At 37.9% G+C, this 23,063-nt stretch overlaps 1 protein-coding gene across 1 annotated transcript; it reads right to left on the bottom strand.

The window, feature by feature from the left end:
• Window positions 1–495: 495 nt before the first annotated feature.
• On the bottom strand, window positions 496–1,105 carry LOC142874369 (interferon alpha-10-like). Its single transcript, XM_076009223.1, has one exon. The coding sequence runs from the start codon at window positions 1,063–1,065 to the stop codon at window positions 496–498; it is 570 nt and encodes a 189-aa protein (XP_075865338.1). The 5' UTR covers window positions 1,066–1,105.
• Window positions 1,106–23,063: the final 21,958 nt, after the last annotated feature.

Here is a 23,063-nt window from a genome sequence, read left to right as displayed (position 1 = left end):
GGTCAGGCTGGTCCCTTACTCTTGGCTTCAAGCAGTCTTCCTGCCTCAGCCTCCCAAAATGATAGGATTACAAGGATGGGCCACCACACCTGGTCTGATGTTTCTTTTTAAAGAATAAATAATACAAAAAATTTTCTACAGTAAAACTTTAATAAAGAAAAAATTTAAATGGATTAAATATAAAGAATACATTTTGTTATGTTAACCACAATGTAAATGTGCCCATATTTTATAAACAAAAATAATTTAAATATTATAAATAATTTAATAAATATTTAAATAAATAGATACATCAGTATGATCAACTGTAAGGAACTAGTGCCTGTAGAGTTAGTTGAACATGATGTTGCTTCATACGCCTGAGAACATCTGACAAATTTGATTCAATTCGTGTCATGAATATAGCAGAAATGAGAATCTTTGAAGTGGTGGAACTTGTTGAAATCTGAGATGGTGTATTAGTCAATGAGACTTGTTTCCACGTTGGACCAGGTCTCATTTCTCTCTCTTTAATCTTTCTTGCAAGAGTGTTGATGAAGAGATGGATTTCATGATTTCTGCCCTGACAACCTCCCAGGCACAAGGGCTGTACTTCTTCTCTTTCAGGTACAGAGTGATTCTTTGGAAGTATTTCCTCACAGCCAGGATGGAGTCCTCATTCATCGGGGCAGTCTCCTCCACTCCCACGTCCTGCAGCAGACAGGCTTCCAGCTCATCCAGCTGCTGGTAAAGTCCAGTGCAGAGTTTGTCCAGGAGGGTCTGATCCCAGGCATCAGATGAGTCGTTTGTGCTGAAGAGGTTGAAGATCTGCTGGATCATCTCATGGAGGACAGAGATGGCTTGAGCCTTCTGCAACTGGTTGCCATCAAACTCCTCCTGGGGAAATCTGAAGTCATTTCTGTCCTCCAGGCAGGAGAGAGGAGAGATTCTCCTCATTTGTGCCAGGAGTCTCAGGGCCTTGCTGTTTCCCAGGCCATGGGTCTGAGGCAGATCACAGCCCAGAGAGCAGAGGGACATGCAGCTGAGCCCCACCAGGGCCATCAGTAGAGACAAGGGCAAGGCCATCGGGATGTTGCAGGTGCTGCTGGGCTGTCTGAGGTGGGTGACCCTGAGCCTTGGTCTCTAGGTTCTCTGAAGACCTTGCTGTGTGCATAGGCTTTAAATGGGGAACATACTAGTTTCCATTTTCTGAATGCACCCACATTACTTTCTACTTCTGTTTTTGCTTTCTTTATGCACTCTCTACATGGGTTTAGAGCAGTTTCTGAAATGTTATTTTTTCATTATTGTTTCCAACCTCCCTTGCTGCCAAAGCCTTAACATATTTTTTTAATGGAACCCCTGATGAAAATTTAACCACACCTACTATATGTTTATTTATGTAATGTATGTATCTGTATACATAAAGTGTAAAATTTATCTTTTTATTCACCATAGGGTTAAGTATGACCAAATAAACATTTTAAGCTAAAAGTTAAAAGTTAAATTTCAAATCTCTTGTCATTTAACTTCATAACTAAATTTGTTTAGGGACTTTAATTTATTTACTTATATAAATTGTAATGTATCAAATTACATGATCAAATTAACAAATTATAAAAATACATAATAATACATAATGTAACGAAATACCTAAAAATTATTCGAAACTGCTCAAGAATATTAAATATTTTAATTATTTTCTTACCCTTTATTTTTAGTATACTTTTAATTTGCTTCATATGAGAACATTTTTAACTTCACTAGCTGCCAGGGATATCATCAATTTGATTTTTAAAATATTTTGTATTAAAGTTCAAATTTCCAATGAATCTTGAAAGGTTCCAATCCTAGTTGATCTTATCAAACTAAAGGAAACCATCTTTGTCCTAAATGCCCAGAATAGGATGTCAACATGATACAGTAAATGGGCTGTACAGTTGTTCTACATAGCAGCTTTGACCTCAGCAAAGACAATCTGAGATTTATAGCCAATAAGAGAATGAGGGCGTCAGTGGATGGAAAATTACTAAAAGAAGACATCAAGGGAAGGAGGATCCTTGCTAAATCAATTTAGCAGAATTCTTGGTAAATGCAGGCCAGGGAAATCAGATATCAAGCATCATGGATGAGGAATTTGATCAGATATCCAGGATCAGGGATGGAGAATTTGATCAAATGTAAAGCGTCAAGGATGAGGAATTTGATCAGATATCAAGGGTGATCAGATTTTAAGGGTGTGACGGATTGTTAGTAAGATTTTTGCTACAACTAGGTGAGGCAGACCAAAGACAGGGTCCAAAGACAAGACCTGGTCAAAAAGAAGGCTAATTGAAGTTTGCCCAAGGAGAAAGTTTTGTCAGAACCTTAAGGGCTCAGGAATAAAACAATCTTCTAGCAGTTACACGGGAGATAACATTTTATGTCTTTTAAAAAACAATTGAAATTTAACAAATGATTTCAATCAATGAAATGTATTTTTTTAAGATTTCAATCACTAATGTTAAGAATTTGAAGTCCATTTATTTCTTTTATTTTGGAACAATTTTAGATGTGCAGAAAGTTCCAAAGATATTTTCTCTCTTCCCTCCACCCTGGTTCTTCAAATGTTAACAACTTACATAACCATGGCACAATTATCAAAATGAGGAAATTAAGATTGCTGCATTATTATTAACTAAATTTCAGACATCATTCAGAATTTTTTCACTGATATCCATTTTCTGTTCCAAGAATAGATCCAGGATCCCACGTTACATTTCATTGTCATAGCTCTTTAGTCTTCTGCAATCTATAAACACATGGGAAGTCTGTTCTGAGTTTCATGACCTTGAGAAGTTTGAAGAATATTGGTAATTATTTTTGCTTTTTAAATTTTATTTATTTATTTATTTGAGACAGAGTCTCACTCTGTCACCCTGGGTAGAGTGCAGTGGCGCCATCATAGCTCACTGCAACCTTAAACTACTGGGCTCAAGGGATCCTCCTGCCTCGGCCTCCCAGAGTGCTAGGATTACAGGCATGAGCCACTGCGTCTGGCCTATTGGTCAGTTATTATGTCAAATGTCCATCAATTTGGATGTATGTGGTATTTTCTCATGATTAGATTGAAGTTATAGTTTAAGAATAAATACAATAGAGTTGATTTGCTCATCATATCATATAATATAGGGGATACATGATATCAATATGTCTTATTACTGCTGACATTAAACATAATCACTTGGTTAAATTGGTGTCTTCCAGGTTTCTCCAATATAAGATAAATTTTTTCCAAACTCTGTTAGAAACATGTCACTAATATGAGCCCACACTCAAAGGGAGAGAAATTAAGCTCCACTCCATGGACAGAGGAGTATCAAAGACTTTGTTGACATGTATGAAAGCATCACAGTAATGAAAGAATCCTTTGGAGGGAGATACTTTGAGAATATGCAATTATCCTCCTTCTCTTCAAAGCTTTGATCACGAATGTTTTTTAATAGCATTCAACAGTGGATCTTGCCTGTTGCAATTATTTTTATGGTTAGTCTACTTTCTTCATTCCTTCTATATTTGTTATTTGACATTCTTCTTCTACTCATTTACTTATATCAGTATGAACTCATGAATATTTATTCTATTCTTTTGGTTATAATCAAGTACTATCATTATTTATTTTATTGTTCTAATTGTCCCAGCTTTGGCTACTGGAAGTTCTTTTAGGTTGGTGCCTATGTTTTTTCAAGACACCCCTATACTTTTTGGTTTTGAATACATCCCTACCTTTAGGACTATAGGCTATCCTTGCACTTCTATGTCCCAGATCTGGAATCAGCCATTTCTCCAAGAAATCCTAATTTCTTTTATTGGCAATTGGCATTTAGAAGCCAAGATCTGAGAGCTAGATGCCTTGGCTAGATATCTAGTATTACTAGGATGTTACTGCTTTTAGATCCTCTCAGTGACAGAGATAAGGAAGGAAAGAAGGAAAGAAGTATACACACGTGTCCTAATCCATGCATACACATTTATCTATATTTATTTCTATACATACCTATTTTTGAATAAATACTAATACAAGTTTGAGAATACACAGATATCTTTGATTCAAATCCAGTATAATGAAGTTCATTCTAGCTTTCCCATTTTGATTATTTGAAACTTCTTTCCCCAATTCTGAGATACCTGGCTTGTATTACCTATAATATTTTTACTTATTTACTCAACCCTAGTAATACATGTAGTTTTAGAACTATTAACCAGAATCCCTGTGAGAAACAAGTCTACCAGCTAGAGTAAAGTGTTTGTGTATGATTCTTTTGTCTTTAGCCTGACAGTATCTAGTCACAACACAGTTGAAAAAAATTTGGCACCTTCAGAGGTGTTACATGACATATTTATTACATTAATTTGTCATAGTCTACATTCAACCTTGGTTTCTGCTGCCAATGTGGTTGGTTTCTAAAAAAATTTACATACAGTAAAATTCACTTATTTTGGTGCATAGTTACACAGATTTTAACAAATGAATAGAATCACAGCTTATTTATTTTTACCTCTAGTTTTCTTGTAAGGTTAAAGCTAAGCAAAAATGTCTACCGATTTATACCCTGACAATTGCTAGGCATACAGGATCTAACTTTTCTCCTTCAGGTGGTCATTAGTTGCACTGATGACCCTCCTGAGGCCAGTCTACTGTTTTAATTCCCCAAAACATACATCTTAATCTCACATTTTCCCCGAAGAAAACTTCTTGTTCTCCCAGATGATGGAGCCCTCTGAAGAATCTTGTAGTGGATTCTGAGGAGAAAGTGGAGTAGAAAGTATCAGGAATCTGTCTCCCTACCTAGGTGACAATTGTCCTGGCAGAATCTGTCTGATATAACTACTTTGGAACCCTGGAGTATATTGAAGGCTTGCAAAATCCAGGAGAAGGCTTGGATGGTAACTTTTTAACTTCAGTCAATTTCAGCTCTTAGCTCGGTAATATCAATAGATCTTCCACCACCCCTCAGGCCCAGTGTCAGGCAGCTGTGCCCATGTTCCAGAAGCAGCATGCACATAGCTTATGGGAGCCAGGGTTGGCAAAAACACGCTTTCCTCCAAATATTAGAGAACTGTGCTCTAATCTCTGATTGCTGTTTCTGATCTGCCCATTGCTGCAAGTCCCTCCCTCTCCATCTGAAGTGACTTTTAGGATATTCAAGGTCATCTTTCCACTTTTGTTTTTCTCTTTTTCCCCTTGTGGGAACTAGACATTATAGACTAGGACATTCAAAAACATCTGCATATATGGCGAAAATTAGAAAGCTACTGCATATGCCTAGGGAAAGGTGCCAGCTCAGAAACAACTTGTGAAAACCTTAAGTTTATACCTCAGGCAGATCCTTGGCACAAGATGGACTACAACAATAAAAAAACACACCAAAAACCGTATCACAAAAACAGTCACCCTTGGGTAAGGGGGACAACATGATTTCCAGAGCTACTACATTATTAGCTTCAAACGTCCAGTTTTCAACAACAGTAACAACAAAACCACAAGGCATACATTGAGACAGAAAAGTATGGCCCATTCAGAAGAAAAGAAAAATCATCAGAAACTGTCCCTGAAAAAGACCTGATAACAAAATTACTAGATAAAGATTTTAAAGAAACTGTGTTAAAGATGCACAGAGAACTAAAGGACACTATGGAGAAAGTCAAGAAAAAAATGTGTGAACAAAATGGAACTATTGAGAAAGATATATCAATAGAAAATCTATAAAGAAATAAAAAAAATTCTGGAGCTGAAAGTACAATTATTGAAATGAACACTTTATCAGAGGGATTCAAAGGCACATTTGAGTAGGTAGAGGAAAGAATCAGTGAACTTAAAGATAAAATAATAAAATATCAAGTCTGAGGAACAGAAGGAAAAATGAAGAAAAGTGAACTAAGTCTAAGGGAACTATGGGATACCATCAAGTATACTTTAATGATGAGGATGGTAACACGTATCCCCAAATAATTCTACAGTTTCCTTCTCCTTGTTTAAGGATGTTGTAGTTTTTGGATATGTGTTAATGACTAAGCTGTCATTGGTTATCTCCTCTCATTCTCATACAGATTACCAGGTATCAGATAGTTTGATATCCTCCAAATGACATTCTCCCAGTCCTCTCAAGTCTCTGAGAAACCATCACAAGGAGCTTTAGGATCTTTCTTTGATGTTACTGCCCATTAGGTTACCAAAAAAGGCCTAAAAAAATTACTAAATGAATAGTAAAATGTTTTTAATTATGTAATGAAAATTACGGAAATAAACACTACTTCCTAATAAGGCAAGAAAAGAAATAATAGTCATCCAGATGGAAAAGAAAAAAGTAAAATTTCTTTGTGAAAAATTGACTTGATCTTCTATTTAGAAAATCCTACAGAATTTTTTTAAAAGTCTGTTAGGATATACTACTTTATCAGAGTTAATATATAAAATCAATAATATTTCTTTACACTAGCAATGAACAATCAGAAATTTAACCTTAAAAAGTCAATATCACATATAATAGTATCAAAAATAATAAATACTTAAGAATAAATTTGTATGAAGACTTGCACATTTCTCTCAAAATAGAGAAGACCTAAACAAATGGAGAGATATGCTGCTTAATGGATTGAAAGACTCAGTATTGTTACAATGTCATTTGTAATCACATTGATCTCCACATTCAATGCAATACTAATCAAAATCTCACCAGATTTTTTGGTGTAGAAATTTATAGGTTCTAATGTTTTATGGACATGCAAAAGGCCAAAAATAGCCAAAATAACTTCAAAAGGAGCAAAAAAATTGGAGGATTTACATTATCTGATTTTAGGGTTTATGATAATACTAAAGTAACCAAGACAGTGAAATATTAAGGAGAAACAAATACATCAATGGAACAGACAAGTATTTGCAAAAAGAACCACATATACATACAGTGTTGATTGATTTTCAACAAAAGCACAAAGGGCACTCAAAGAAAAAGAACTGAATAAATAAATGATACTGTAATATATAGACATCACTACATAAAACAATAAACTTTGACCCATAACTTGCACAATATTAAAAAAAGCTCAAAACACAAGAATAGAACTGAGTATAAAATCTAAAACTATAAAATTTTGACAGAAAACATATTTTTTTCTTAGAAACAACACCAATAACACAAAATTTAAAAATGTTGTTCTTCAAAGTATGCTTTTATGAAAAGGAAAAATGCAGGTAGAGTCTGGGAAAACTTTGTTAGACATTTATTGAATAAAATACTCATTACTGAAACTTATAGAACCCTTACAACTCAACAAGACCATAAAAAGGACACAAAAATGCACAAACATATTTCAACATTTTACCAAATATGACACAAATGATAAATAACACACCACAAAACTCTTAACATCATTAGTCATTAAGGAAATGAAAATTAAAATCACAGTCTGGTTCCACTATACACCAACTAAAATGACTAACTAGAATGACTAAAATTTCAAAGATTGACCATACTAAGTGTTGGCAAGGATATGGCCAGAATGCTTATGCCACTAGTGGGGATCAAAATGGGGCAGCCACTTGGGAAGAGCCTTTGGCAGTTTCTTAAACACTGCCCTACTATTGAGACACAGACGTTTCACTCGTAGGTTTTATCAATACCTCAGAAAAATGTCCACACAAAGATTTATATAGTCAATTACATATCAACAAAGCTGAAAAAGAGAAAATAGAACACACGTTAGTTTTGTAGTGTCTTTGCACTATTTTGTTTGCAGGAATGTAGTCCTCCTCTATTTGTGCCTAGAAATTCCTACTGACCTCTTGAGAAAAGCCCACACCCTTGACAAAGTTCTTCACTCTCATGGCGAGCGCCTGGAGCCTGTTCCACAGCTGGTCTTGGTTCACCAATTACCCTGTATTCAAATTAATAACATACTTGTCTCCTATTCCCTCCCAAGAGGCTGAGAGCACCTTTGAGTCAAGAAAATCACCTGATTCATCACAGAGCGGACATCAGCAATTGACTTTGATGGCTGTCACCTGGTTCTCACCATGACAGTGTTATAGTTGCCAAATTAAATTATACCAGAGACGCTCAGTTCTCCTTGCATTAAACTTGCCTACTGGAAGATTTCATAGGGAAACATAAATTATTGGCGTGGACAAACACATTACAATGAATTAACTCTTCTCATTATCTGACAATTAGGCATAAACCTCTGAAAGACATGTCTTTCAGTGGCTAAAGATATACAGACACCAGCTGACAAATCAAGGAAAATGGATTTCAGACCATAGACCCTGAGTCAGGATAGGTTGTGTCTGTCTATATGGATACTCCTTGCAAAGGATATGGGTGAGGGATCGGAGCACTCATTCATCACACTAGGGTGTATACACATCTATAATATGCTGTAAGGTTGAAAATCCCAGAGAGACGTGGCAGGATCTAGAGCCCAGCGGCATGGTGGGATGTGCTAGGATGGAGGTTATGGAGGGACTGTGGGCTCACTTTCCACTTCTCTGCCTCCTCCCCACTCTCAGGAACACTCTGGGACTATTCCACAGCACTGTGATGCTGACTTGGGACTCTAATGGACCATGTTTTCTCTGCGCCCAGTTACTGAGGCAGCAGCACACTCCAGATCATGGTGAAATTTGGCATTTTATTGAGTCCTGGATTTCGGTTCCATCTTTTAGTTTTGAGTGTGGTTAGGATCTTCTTAGTGTCATGTAACTACATTCAGGGTAATACATATTTACCAATGTTGGGAAAAAACAAACATCAATCTGGTAAGGGAACCCCAGGTTCAGCCCACAAAAGAGATTGAGAGTGTTATTTTCGCCTCGATAAACACACACCCTCTCTCTCTGCTTGCAATGCATTCTTTGTCGCTTGCTTTCATTATTTAATTGCAAGAAGACAACAACCAAGGGTTTCAGAGTGCATCTGGTAACAAGAGTACACTCGTGAGGGTTAAGAGTGGGCACAAGTCGGAGCTGTTCATGGCCCCGAGTTTCTGTGTCATCCCTTTCTCTCCCATCTGGCTTCTGCTCCTTCCTAAGGTTGTTTCTTCCCCTTTTTTCTTGACCAATGGGGATGTTGTCTACTCCTGCCCTTGGGCAGGGGAGATTTTTTACCTTGTTTGTTTAGGCCAGATGTGTCCTGGCGCCCAAAGCCCAGGACAAATCACGATGTCTTACAATGTGCCCTGTGTTGTTTCTGGTATGTTTCTTATGACAATTTCAAAGATGTCTGACTTTTGTATTCAATGAGAAATTGATGGCTTGTAAATATCTGGTACAGGAATTAGTCTCCTAGACTAAAGTTGAATATATATATATATATATATATATATATATATATGAATAATATAGATGCACAATAGTATGTATTTTATATCTAACTACATCTACATATATTTATAATATTTTTTGCTGATTCTGATGCCTGCCTGCCATAATCCCCCCTCTTCCTCCCTGATCTCCGAACCCCCTTCTTTCACTCCCATGTCATAATAGTTTCCTCCCTTCCCAATATAGAAATCCCCAGTGGGCTCCCCTCATTCATTCCTCTAACCTGCACTGCTCATTCATGCAGCTGCTTCCTCTTCCGTTGTGGTTTCTGGCTGTCAATTTTCCCTGGAGGGTACAAAGCCATCAGTTGAAAGCAAAAGTTGAGTGAAAGTTTTGGTTTTCTGAAACTCCCATATGAGGATTTTTTTTCCCTCCTGGTGAATATTTTTGGAAATGAGGGAATGTTCCTGTTACAATGATATAATAATAGCAGCTGAGGCAAAAAGACATAGAGAACAGGATTCATTTTACTCTAGAGGCTATTAAATATTTACACAGGATGAGAGCCACCTATTGGCCGAGGTGGACAAAAACAGACATCAAGTTTGTGGAGAGCAGGAATTCTATGCAGAATTTTGTTCCCTGGAAGGGGAGATCTTTCTCTGTAGGTAAAAGGGGCTCTTTCTAAGAAAGAACTGACCCTAATATTGGAAGAAACCTGTTTTCTTAGCTTTTGCATCTTAGTAAAAATAGTTTCAGCTGTAGGCAGGAGATGCTTTCTTTGGACAATGGGTAGCCATGTGGAGAGAGAGAGAGTGCTCCAGATGTGTCCCTTGCCTCCAGCTTGCTCAGCCATCCTGGCCTCCTGACTCATCAGTCTCTCTGTGTTGTGCTGGACTAAGAGTCAGTACAGCTGCCAATCTAAATCTCCTGTTTGAAGGTACATTATCTTTTTCTTATTAGTAAGTTGCTAATTTTAGAAAATCATCCCTTAGATCACTTCAAGTTACTTTACAATTAGGAGAACATCCTCATTGTCATTCTGAATAATGAGTGGACTTGAATACCTTCTACTTTCATTCAGTAGTAAGAGAGAGCACAGACTTTTGTAGAGGGATTTCACAGGATACAACTCTTGCCAAATGACAGCTGGTAGAGGTATCTGTTTGGGTAGAAATTGGGAACTATTAAAGTGATCTGTGAAATAGTCTAATTGAAGAAGTTAATCAGGAAGTGTGTGTGTGAATTGCTTAAGTAGTAAAAAGGGGCTTCATAATAGGAGGGATTTCTCAAATCTTTGCTCAATTTATAGACCCAACTTTTATTTTATTTTATTTTATTATTTTTTCCTTTTTTTTTTTATTTCGGCATATTATGGGGGTACAGCTTTTAAGGTTTCAATAAATGCCCATTTCCCCCTCTCCCCCCAAAAGACTGAGTCTCCATCATGACCATCCCCCAGATGGTGCACATCTCACTTATTATGTATGTATATACCCGCCCCCCCTCCCACCTGCCCAATACCCTATTACTGTAGTACCTATGTGTCCATTTAGGTGCTACTCAGTTAATACCAGTTTGCTGGAGAATATATCTGGTGCTTGTTTTTCCATTCTTGGGATACTTCACTTAGTAGTATGGGTTCCAGCTCTAACCAGGAAAATATAACATGTGCTATATCACCATTGTTTCTTAGAGCTGAATAGTACTCCATGGTATACATATACCACATTTTATTAACCCATTCTTGGATTGATGGGCACTTGGGCTGTTTCCACAGCCTTGCAATTATGAATTGTGCTGCTATAAACATTCGAGTGCAGGTGTCTTTTTTGTAGAGTGTCATTGGATCATTTGGGTAGATGCCCAGCAATGGGATTGCTGGATCAAATGGTAGATTCACTTGTATCGCTTTAAGGTATCTCCATATTGCTTTCCACAGAGGTTGAACTAGTTTGCAGTCCTACCAGCAGTGTAGGAGTGTTCCTTTCTCTCCGCAACCACACCAGCATTTATTGTTTGGAGATTTTTTGATAAAGGCCATTCTCACTGGGGTTAAGTGATATCTCATTGTAGTTTTGATTTGCATTTCCCTGATGATTAGGGATGTTGAGCATTTTTCCATATGTTTGTTGGCCATTCTTCTGTCTTCTTTAGAAAAGTTTCTGTTCAAGTCCTTTGTCCACTTTTTAATGGGGTTATTTGATTTTTTCTTCCTGATTTTCATGAGTTCTAAGTATATTCTAGTTATCAGTCCCTTTCTGATGCATAGGATGCAAAAATTTTCTCCCATTCTGCAGGTTGTCTGTTTACTTTCATGACTGTTTCTTTGGCTGTGCAGAAGCTTTGTAGTTTGATCATGTCCCATTTATTTATTTTTGTTGCTGCTGTGATTGCCTTTGGGGACTTCTTCATAAACTCTTTGCCCAGGCCGATGTCTAGGAGAGTGTTTCCAACTTTTTCCTCTAGAGTTCTAATAGTTTCATACCTTAGGTTTAAGTCTGTTATCCAGCGTGAGTTGGTTTTTGTGAGAGGTGAAAGGTGTGGGTCCTGTTTTAGCCTTCTGCAGGTGGCTATCCAGTTTTCCCAGCACCATTTATTGAAAAGGGATTCTTTTCCCCAGCGTATCTTTTTGCCTGCTTTGTCAAAGATTAGATGGCTATATGAGGATGGTTTTATATCAGGATTCTCACATCTGTTCCACTGGTCCATATGCCTATTTTTGTGCCAATACTATATTGATTTAATTACTACAGCTTTGTAGTATAGTTTGATATCTGGCATATTAATGCCTCCCATTTTGTTTTTGTTGCCTAGAATTGCTCTTGATATTCGGGGTCTTCTTTGGTTCCATACGAAGCGTAAAATTATTTTTTCTATATCTGTGAAGTATGCTGATGGGATTTTAATAGGTATTGCATTGAATCTGTAGATCAGTTTGGGTAGTATAGACATTTTGATGATATTGAGTCTGCCGATCCACGAGCATGGTATGGATTTCCATCTGTTTACATCCTCTGCTATTTCCTTCCTCAGTGTTTCATAGTTCTCCCTGTAGAGGTCTCTTACGTCCTTGGTTAAGTATATTCCTAGGTACTTTAATTTCTTTGTTGCTATTGTGAAGGGAATTGAGTCTTTGATTTGGTTCTCAATTAGATTGTTGTTGGCATATATGAATGCCTCTGATTTCTGTGTATTGATTTTGTATCCTGAGACTTTACTAAATTCATTGATCAGTTCCAGGAGTTTCTTGGTTGAATCTTTGGGGTTTTCTAGATACAATATCATATCATCAGCAAACAGTGAAAGTTTGATCTCTTCTGCCCCTATTTGGATACCTTTGATTCCATTTTCCTGTCTGATTGCTGTAGCCAAGACTTCCAGCACTATGTTGAACAGAAGTGGAGATAGTGGGCAGCCTTGTCTGGTTCCAGTTCTAAGTGGGAATGATTTCAATTTTTCCCCATTCAGTATGATGTTGGCTATGGGTCTGTCATATATGGCTTGTATCATTTTTAGGTATGTCCCTTCTATGCCTATTTTCTTAAGTGTTCGTATCATGAAAGGGTGTTGAATTTTGTCAAAAGCTTTTTCTGCATCTATTGAAAGAATCATGTGGTCTTTGTTTTTGCTTCTGTTTATGTGGTGAATTGCATTTATAGAGTTACATATGTTGAACCATCCCTGCATCCCTGGGATGAAGCCCACTTGGTCGTGGTGAATTATTTTTTTGATAAGTGTCTGGATTCGGTTGGCTAAGATTTTGTTGAAAATTTTTGCATCTATATTCATTAGGGATATTGGTCTATAGTTTTCTTTTTTTGTTGCATCCTTTCCTGATTTTGGTATCAGAGTAATATTCGCTTCATAAAAGGTGTCGGGGAGGTTTCCGTTCTTCTCGATGTTGTGGAATAGTTTCTGCAAGATAGGTCCTAGGATATGGTCAATCTTAGAGAATGTCCCGTGAGCTGATGAGAAGAATGTATATTCAGTGGATTTTGGGTAGAATGTTCTGTAGATGTCAGTCAGACCCAATTGTTCTAGAGTTTTGTTTAAGTCCATTATTTCTTTATTAATTTTCTGTTTGGAGGATCTGTCTCGTGCCGTCAGTGGGGTGTTGAAATCTCCGGTGATTATGGAGTTGCTATTAATCCATTTGCTTAGCTCCAGTAAGGTTTGCTTTGTGAATCTGGGTGCACCTAAGTTGGGTGCATATATATTTAAAATTGTTATCTCTTCTTGTTGAACTGTGCCCTTCACCATTATATAATGACCCTCTTTGTCTTTCACTACTTTTGTTAGTTTAAAAACTAAATCGTCTGAGATTAGAACTGCCACACCAGCCTTCTTTTGGCTTCTATTTGCTTGGAATATTGATCTCCACCCTTTTATTTTTAGTCTATATGCATCCTTGCAGGTTAGATGTGTTTCCTGAAGACAGCATATACTTGGTCTGTATTTTCTTATCTATTCAGCCAGCCTATGTCTTTTGAGTGGAGAGTTTAAGCCATTCACATTTATTGAGAGAACTGATAGGTAAGGTAGATTACTGATCTTTCTGTTGGGTTGGATGTTGTTGCTATGATTTCTGTCTTGAGCCATTGTAATATCTGGCCTTTAATATCTTTGGGTTTTGGTTGTTTTTATATTCATGGGTTATTATTATCATGTTCCGTGCATAATGCTGTTTTAAGTACTTCTTGTAGGGCTGGTCTTGTCTTGGTGAATTCTCTGAGCCTTTGCTTGTCTGAGAATGTTTTAATTTCTCCTTCATATACGAAGCTTAGTTTTGCAGGGAATAATATTCTAGGCTGGGCATTGTTTTGTTTCAAAAGAGTGAGAATGGGGCCTCAGTCTCTCCTTGCTTGTAAAGTCTCATTAGAGAAGTCTGATGGTATTCGAATTGGCTTTCCTTTGTATGTTACTTGCTTCCTTTGTCTTACAGCTCTTAGAAGGGCCTCTTTAGTTGATACTTTGGTCAGTCTGATGACTGCATGTCGTGACGTCTTCCTGTTTGCGTTGAATCTCCCAGGGGTCCTCTGAGCTTCTTGAACTTGTATATCAAGATTTTCAGCAAGGCCTGGGAAATTTTCCTCTATTATATCTTCAAACAGCTTGTCCAACCCTTGAGTGTTGTCTTCTTCCCCTTCTTTTAACCCTATGACCCTCACATTAGGTTTCTTCACATAATCCCACAGCTCTTGTAGGCTTTGCTCTTTTCTCTTGTTTCTCTGCTCTATTTCTGTGACTGATTTATTTAATTGGAGGGTGTTATCTTCAAGCTCTGAGATTCTTTCTTCTGTTTGATCTAGCCCTGTTCTTGAGACTTTCCACTGTATTTTGTAGTTCCTTGAATTGATTCTTCATTTCCAGGAGTTCGGTTACACTTTTCTTCATTGTGTCTATTTCTTTTCCCATATCCTGGAGGCTTTTTGTGGTTTCTTTGTGTTGGTTATTGAGTTGTTGTTGCAGCTGGGTGAGTGTTCTTATGATCCACATACGAAATTCCTCTTCTGTCATATTGGTTGCCTGATTTTGATTGGTGTCCGTTTCTAGGGGGCTGGTGCTCCTCTTTGGGGGAGTGTTTTCCGTTTGGTTCTTCATATTTCCTGAGTTCTTGCGCTGATTTCTTCCCATGTCGATCAGTTGTTGTTTCTTTCCTTAAGTTATTGTTTGGGTATTCACACACCTTGTTTAGTTTCTGAGGCGTTAGGTGGTGTCTGTGGGTGAAATTGGACCACTCCCTGTATATTGAGTCAGTGGGTGCCGTGGAAAGGCTGTGCAAGATGTCGTCCCTGTCAGTAGGTGGCGTTTGCTTGGAGGAACAGGCTATGCTATTATCAGCTCTTGTTCTGGGCGGAGCTGGGTTGGGTAAGCCTGCCCTCAGGCCGTTAGCAGGGGTCAAAGTTCTGTTCTCTACTTCCAGGGAAAGCTGTCAGGGTGGGGCTGGAATGGTCCGGCTCAGCCAGAAAGTCTGTGTGTGGGGGTGGGGCTGTCTGAGACCCGGAGTCTGGAGCGGCCTCGCTTCTTTCCACCCTCCCAACTCCGCAGCTACTCCTGGGCCTCTGCCAGCAGGCCAGACCACAAGCCACCAGGCCTCCCTGGACTGTGATGCCGGAGGGGAGGTTCCCTGCACAGGAACGCCACCTGGGTTGGGCGCACGGCCTCCTCCTGGGAGGAGGGTTTCCCTCTAGGACCCGATCTGCCCCTGGAGGCACACACACCTCAGTAGGCTGTTCACGTATAACCCTTCTGTGCTCCGAGCAATGCTAGCCCTCGGTGCAGGGGATCTGGTCTGCAGGTCCGACCTCTGGGTCCCAGAGTTCAAACTGTATCCCCACCAGGGAGAGGATTTCCGGTCCCAATTCACCCACAGGGAGCCCAAGCTGGGTCTATGTCTCTCAGCCTCTGAGTCGGCACCGTTCTCCTGGGAACATGGTGCCAGCAGCACCTGGGAGGGTGGGCGGGTAGGGAGCTCACAGTCTGAGTTCCCCTGAGTCAGCTGTATGGTCCCAAAAGGGAAGGTCCCATTCCCTGGAGGTGCCTCTGGCTGGTGGCTGTATTGTCTCTCTGGGCAGCCGCAGGTAGGGTCGGCGGAGGGGAGGAGGAGGCAATATGGCGCCTGCCACACGGCTCGTAGACCCAACTTTTAGATTGCTCTTTCCAAGTGGGAGAGGGGAGAGATTGGGTAACTCAAGGTTATGTTTTACAATATATTTGTCCCTCACTTTTCTTTCTTTCTTCACTGAATGTGAAGCACCCAGTTTAAGAGCAGGGAAAAATATTATATTTGGATTGGCCTCGTTCTCTCTCTCTCTCTCTCTCTCTCTCTCTCTCTCTCTCTCTCTCTGTCTCCCTCTCCTTCTCTCCTTCTTTCTGTCTCTGTCATTGCTTAACACCTTTCAAATATAAATATTGCTTCTATTATTTTTATGCTGCTTATTTCTTTAATGTAATTTTACTTTTTGTTATTTATCGTTTTATGTTCAGTGGCCAAAAATTATATGATGTAGTTTTGTATTCTCACTTTACCCTGAAAAATCTCTGTAACCATAACCTGATCACATGCAGAAGTTAATTTTTTATATACGCTAAAGCATTGGAGAACAGAAGTGAGGAGGTGGTAGAGCTGGCAGTGAGGGGTGCTATCATAGCCTGCCCCACACAGGTCCCTGGGCAGCACCACTAGATGGACCTTGGTCCATCCTGGCTCCCTTGGAGCAGCTATAGGAGATTATGGTGCAGCCCCAGTTGGAGACTGCTGAGCTTTGTGAGCTCAGAGGAGAGGGTGAACTTGGCCATGCCTCAATCCTCCCAGCCTGCCGGGTCTGCACTGCAGAGGTCAAGGAAGTCTTGTGGGCACAGAAACAAAGTAAATAGAGGGAACCCTGCCCACATGACTACACCTAATGAGCTGGAAAAGAATTCAGGAGCTCATCTGTGCCCTTATTTATGTGCTTCCACATTCTAATTCCCCTAGGAGACCACCGCCCCAGGCACAAACTCTAATTTGTTCAAACATCCAGAGTGTACATCATAAAGCATGAAATAAAAAGAGCCAGTGGCAGTTTGAGAACTTGCAAGGAGATCAGAGATGGTTAACATATCAACTGGAACAGCTGCAGGTCTTCAGCAGATAATAGGAATGGGCAGTATTGAATTAACTATTTAGATCATTTTGATTAGAGGAAGAGAAGATTGAAGTGGATACTGAGAACCTAGAGTTCTGTCATGCAGACATGGCCAGTATCAGTGGCTCCAGCAAGAGCAACACTGCTATCACAGCAGCCTGTAGAGCATTGGAAAAGACAAAGCTTACTCCAGTGCTAGCTGCATCTTGTGTTTCCTCCCTAGGATCCCGCAAGTCATCACAGTGTAGCGCAAATTATTCGTGCGGCCAGTGCAATCCAAAGCATCTTTTAAATGCTGGTCATGATACAACTTCCTTTATAAACACAACAAAATGAAGCAGTACTTGAACAGAAGGGGCATAGCAGGTGTTTGTGTACGTTTAGCAACAAGTGGGGCAGAGCCTTTCCAGCAACAAATATTAGTAATGTGCATATAGGAAAATGATAATTTCTAATGGCAGCAAAGACCTTTCTCAAAATCCATGTATTTAACCTAATTACTTGTTTGAGAAGAGGACACCAGTAGATAAATGCTCTTTCTTTTTGTTTTCCAGTGGGTACATTCTGCACACAATAGGCACATTTAAAGTTAAAATTTGAATCAGAATAGGGGTCTTATGAGATACAGTCAAATGAGGTAGTTCAGATCATTTATTTATGGCCAGTTTTTACACAGAAGGGCAAAAGAAAAGGTAGAGTAATATTTTAGGTTTTAAGGCTGGCTTTGGGGAAAAGAAGTGCTGATTTCTATGGGAAAGAAGGATTCCAGTTTCTATGGCCAATCTTAGGGGAAAATAGGACTGAGATGCAGGAGGGCAGGAGAGGGTGAGAGAAGAGCTTTTGCTTCTGAGGCTACTTCTAAGGCCTTCACTTTGGGATGTTGTTTTCTAAGTCCCAACAATCTATCTGAATACATAAGAAAATAGTCAGCATCTGCTAAGCCCTGACTCAGGCCATAACAGATATTCTACTAAGTGCTTTTAAATGTTTCAGTTTGTTTGATACAACAAATCTTGAAATATTTCTATCCTGTTTCAAACTGAAGAACTTTGAGGCTCAGAGGAGTTACATGAATTGCCCAGGATCACAGATATCTCCTGGCAGAATGCAGATTCAATTCAGAATCTATATTGCATGTTATAAGTAATCAATTAAGTTTTGTGTTTTGAAATTATGATACAAATTAATCCAAAATTTACATACCATCTTACTGTCTTTCATTGATTTTATTATATTCATTACAATTTTATTGTTAATCCTTAGGAATTTGTAATTTTAATGAAATAATTGCCCTCCGTATAGGTCAAATCTTAATTTAAACAGGAAGAAATGAAGCAACAGTGAAGAAAAATGAAGCTTATTTTATAATGACAATAAAAATAGTATGAAAAAGGGAATATTAGGTAACCAAATTATTAAAACACATAATTCCTGAAATTATTGTACTGTAGTGGTAATAGGAGTTAGGGAAAAGGATATATCTAATGTTAAAATGATAAAAGTAATTTTCCATTAAATTTCAAAATAAGATAGTTATCTGATGATAACCACGCAATCTTAGCAGTCATCAATGTAAACTCTCAGCTCATATGATAGATGAAAATAAAATCTTAATGGAATACAGAATTGATGTAAGATTGGATTTCAAAAAGGGAATTAGTAGAGTGCAGGTTTCAGTCATGATATACCAAGAAGGATTGAACATATCCTACTCTTATTAACATCTAGAGAACTGGCAAAAAATATGCAGAACACCAGCTTATACAGATATTGGACAACAGGCAGCTCAGGGATGTGACCCAGAGGCAAAGAAAAACAGATCTCCTGAGTTCAGTAATTAACCTGACTTTCTTCCTGGTAGTTTGGGGAAAAGAAAAAATGGAAACATCGAGACTTCTAGATAACCAGTCCCGAGCTCTGTGGCAGGTCAGAGGTCAGAGATCAAATGGTGCAGCTTATCATCACTAAGGCCCTCAGGGTGGTGGGCTTTGGATCTTCGGGATGCTGATGGCCTGGATCAAGTATGTGTCTGTGATTCTCTGAAGACCTTTCCATGCATGTCTCTTAAATACAGAACATGGTAGTTTCCATTTTCTGAAAGTTCCTGTATACTTCTTCTTTTTTTTTTTTTTTACTTTACTGTATATATTCTCTAAATAAATCAGAGGACATAACAATTTAAACTATTCTGTTTATTTTCTCAATTTAAGTTTAATTTGCAATAAGAAACTTCAGCTTTCTCAATATAAATGGATTCAAATCTTTGAAATGAAAAGAACTCTTTTTGTTACAGTCACATCCTTGTGAACAGTGGTTTTCTTCTTGCTAAGAACAAAACTTTATCTCTGTCCTGGTCTCTGTTTTTACCTTCTTTATTTTTCATGGCACTCTGTGGATTTGTCCTCTTGAGAAAGGATTTGTTAGACCTGTTTGACAAGTAACCCTCTTAGGAAAAAATTGTATATCTTGTTCACTATTTTATCATTATCACAGGGCTCATAGTCATGACTCCAGATACAATTATTAACAAATGATAGTCTCAGATTTTCCCTTACAAAGGAAGACTTTCAAGTGTGGCTCTGTGTTGGCTGGGCACGGTGGCTCATGCCTGTAATCCTAGCACTCTGGGAGGGCGAGCCGGGCAGATTGCTCAAGGTCAGGAGTTCGAAACCAGCCTGAGCAAGAGCGAGACCCCGTCTCTACTATAAATAGAAAGAAATTAATTGGACAACTAATATATATAGATAAAATTAGCCGGGCATGGTGGCACATGCCAGTAGTCCCAGCTACTCGGGAGGCTGAGGCAGCAGGATCGCTTGAGCCCAGGAGTTTGAGGTTGCTGTGAGCTAGGCTGACGCCACGGCACTCACTCTAGCCTGGGCAACAAAGAGAGACTCTGTCTCAAAATTAAAAAAAAAAAAAAATTCAAAAAAAAACCAGTCAAGTGTGGCTCTGTGGCTGGGCTTCACAAAGGCCTCAGGTCCAGGATGGTTATACTCTTTTGGCATTTTCTTACTAATCGCTCTTCAGGTATTTTCCAAACTACTGATTATCTTATGGTAAAATAGATTAGGATTGAATTTGTCAATCCTAATTTCAAGATCGTTATGTTTTCCCAGCATCGACTCACCTCTCAGGTCAGATAGCCTGATTTCAATCTTACCCTCTGGCTCAATATGCTCTCAGCCATGCATCTTCCAACTTAATTTTTGCTAACTCACTCTTATTGGGCTGGTGTGAGTCAGCTCATCACAACTTTAAACTTTTAGTATACCTTTATTGGAGGATGATTTCTTTTGTCCCCAAAACAATCAACTTCCCAGGACACCAATGTTCTTCTGTAAACAACCTCGGTTGGAAGCTGTGACCCCTCTTCTGATCAGGTACAAAAGGTGTCAAATATTTCCATAGCCTCTAGATGACAGGAGTAAACATTTACAAACAGTGTGTGGGGGGGAATGGGGGGTAGAAGATTGAGTAACTTATCTTCTTTTATTTTTTTTCATTTTTATCTTAAAAAACAAAAGTAATTTTATTTTGTCAAGTGTTGATTTGTATTGAATTCAATTCATTAAACTATTGAACATTTATTAAACTCTAGGTTTCTGAGCTGGCTACAGGAAGTTTTTCTCCCATAAGAAGCTTATTTTGAAGTAACTACTAACCATCCTTAGGTTTTTCAGTCAGTGCATTTCCACTGAGATTCTTGGTTCATCATTCTCTGTCTCATGGTGAAAATGTAGGGCAACGCGGTCCAGAATATGATGCTAGATCAAATTACTCTACTTTTCTTTACTGGTTTCATGACTTTCCATTTTTATACATTCTTTTTAATTTAGTGTTTTTCTTTGCCAGGGTTGTTTCATTGTTTCTGAATTACTATTTCATCTTGAGGTTAGTCCTTCAACAGAGAAGTGAAAATGGAAATGCAAAGGGCCTGTACCATCATTTTCCATACTTTTTAATGCCTCATTTTTTCCCCTTGCTCCATTTAACCTTTGTACAAATCTGTCATTGCATTTGGATATGTTGAAGCAAAAAGAAAACAAATACAAGTCTGAAAATGATGAAAGTGAAAGAATTAAAGTGAAAAACGACACTTTAATTCTTTTAAAGTAAAGTGATGAAAAAAGACAATGGGAATCATTCTCTTCTCTTACTCACTCTTCCACCTACCCAGATATGGTTTCTACTCATTAATTCTACCAAGCCAGCTCTTATTAAGGTTGACAATTCCATCTATTTCCCCAGTGCAGTGGATGGTTTCAATTCACAGAGCAGCTTGCTGATATTCAACACAGTGTTAATCAAAATCATGATAAACTGTCATTGTAAATAATTTACTGTCAGGATTTAAAATAAATTACGTCATGACTTAAAATAAATAAAACAATAAACATATGAATATGATTTTCAGTACATAAAATTCATGAAATCTATCTGGATACCAATATATTTCAAAAAAGTGAACACTGCGTAGAAAATTAATCTATATTCTTTTTTCTGCAGTAATAAGTCCACCCTATTTCTCTCCTCCACTTCAGAAGACAAAGCTCTCAAAGTTATTTTTGATGTATATTGTCACTAACTTCTCTAATTTTCCCTGCCACCAACTCTAGTACAATTTCTGCTGAATAATTTTATCAAACTATCTTTCACTAAGATCACCAATGCCATCTATTTTCCCAATATAGTGGGAAGTTTCAATTCACATTCTGTATGAATGTATTGATTCTTCTAAGTAGTTTTAGTCTTTTTTTTTCTTTTTTCCATTTTTTTTTATTTCAGCATGTTATGGAGGTACAAATGTTAAGATTATGTATATTGCCTATGCCCCGCCTCCCCCCCTAGAGTCAGAGCTTCAAGCATGAAGTTTTAGTCTTTTCAATATGCTCTTATCAAAATTCTTTCTTGTCCTTATAATATATGGCCATGCCAACTCATTTCCTCTTCTTTGTCATTAAAGTTGAGATCATAGGAATGAATTTTAAGTCTTTTTTCTCCTTCTGTAAACTCTTCTCACATGACTACATCTATTACTTCTATTTCTAGTATTTCGATTTATAGACTTGCTTGTAAATTACAGATTCAAATACCCAATGGACATTTGTACTTAGATGTCCACCAGTCAACCACAGGGGATATCTACATATTTTTATTTTATTTCCTGATATGCCCTGCTCCAGCATCTGCTGAGAGAATTTCAATAGTTTTTCCTTCTCATTACAGCATTTAACCCAACAGATATTATTAAATATGATTATCATTTTTGGGTTATTTTCCTTACAAAAATCAAGGACGCAAGAAAGCAGTCACTGCATTTGTTATGTTCACCTCTATATCCTGAGAGCAACAAATATCCTGGCTTAGTGAAAGGCAATTTTTACTTATAACTTGAAATTAATAATGATGGACAAATGAGTTTAATCATCTTCTTTAATAAGGTTGGAAAATAAGGACATTCAGTAATTTCTTATTTAAAGAGTAAACAAATACAAGAAGTTTTTCATAGTAAAAATTTCATGAAAAAAGCAAAATAATCAATCAACTTTATATAATAATAATTATATAAAGAACATCTATTATTATATTAATCACAAGGTAAAGGTGCACATGATATTATATGAACAAAAATAATTTAAATCTTATTAATACTTGAGTAAATAAATGTTGAAATAGATAAATAGATCCATCAGCATGTTCATCTGTAAGGAACTACTGCCAATAGAGTTGAAGACAGTGTTGCTTAATATTCCTGAGCACATTTGAAAAATTTGTTTCAATTCGTGTGATGGTTATAGCAAAAATGAGAGTCATTAGAATGGCAGAACTTCTAGAAGTATGAGATAGCATATTAGTCAATGACAATTTTTTTCTATATTGACCCAGGTATGATTCATTACTAATTTTTGTTCAAACCTGTTTGTTATAGACAAGGCTTTCATGATTTCTAGTCTGACAATCTCCCAGGCACAAGAGCTGTATTTTTTCTCTTGCAGGTAGAAAATGATTCTTTGGAAGTATCTCCTCACAGTGTATATGACCTTCACGATTACCTGGGCAGTCTCTTCCGTTTCTTCCTCCTCATTCAGACAGGCTTTCAGGTCATCTATCTGCTGGAAGACCTGATTGAGGAGTCTGTCTAAAAGGTTCCG

The sequence above is a fragment of the Microcebus murinus genome, chromosome 12 (genome assembly GCF_040939455.1).
Source record: "Microcebus murinus isolate Inina chromosome 12, M.murinus_Inina_mat1.0, whole genome shotgun sequence".
NCBI lineage: Eukaryota > Metazoa > Chordata > Mammalia > Primates > Cheirogaleidae > Microcebus > Microcebus murinus.
The sequence above is the reverse complement of the archived record's forward strand: the minus strand, read 5'-3'. Positions and strand labels throughout refer to the sequence as shown.

Coding starts and splice junctions, on each gene's coding strand:
- LOC142874369 (XM_076009223.1), bottom strand. CDS start 1,065: ATGGCCTTGCCCTTGTCTCTACTGATGGCCCTGGTGGGGCTCAGCTGC.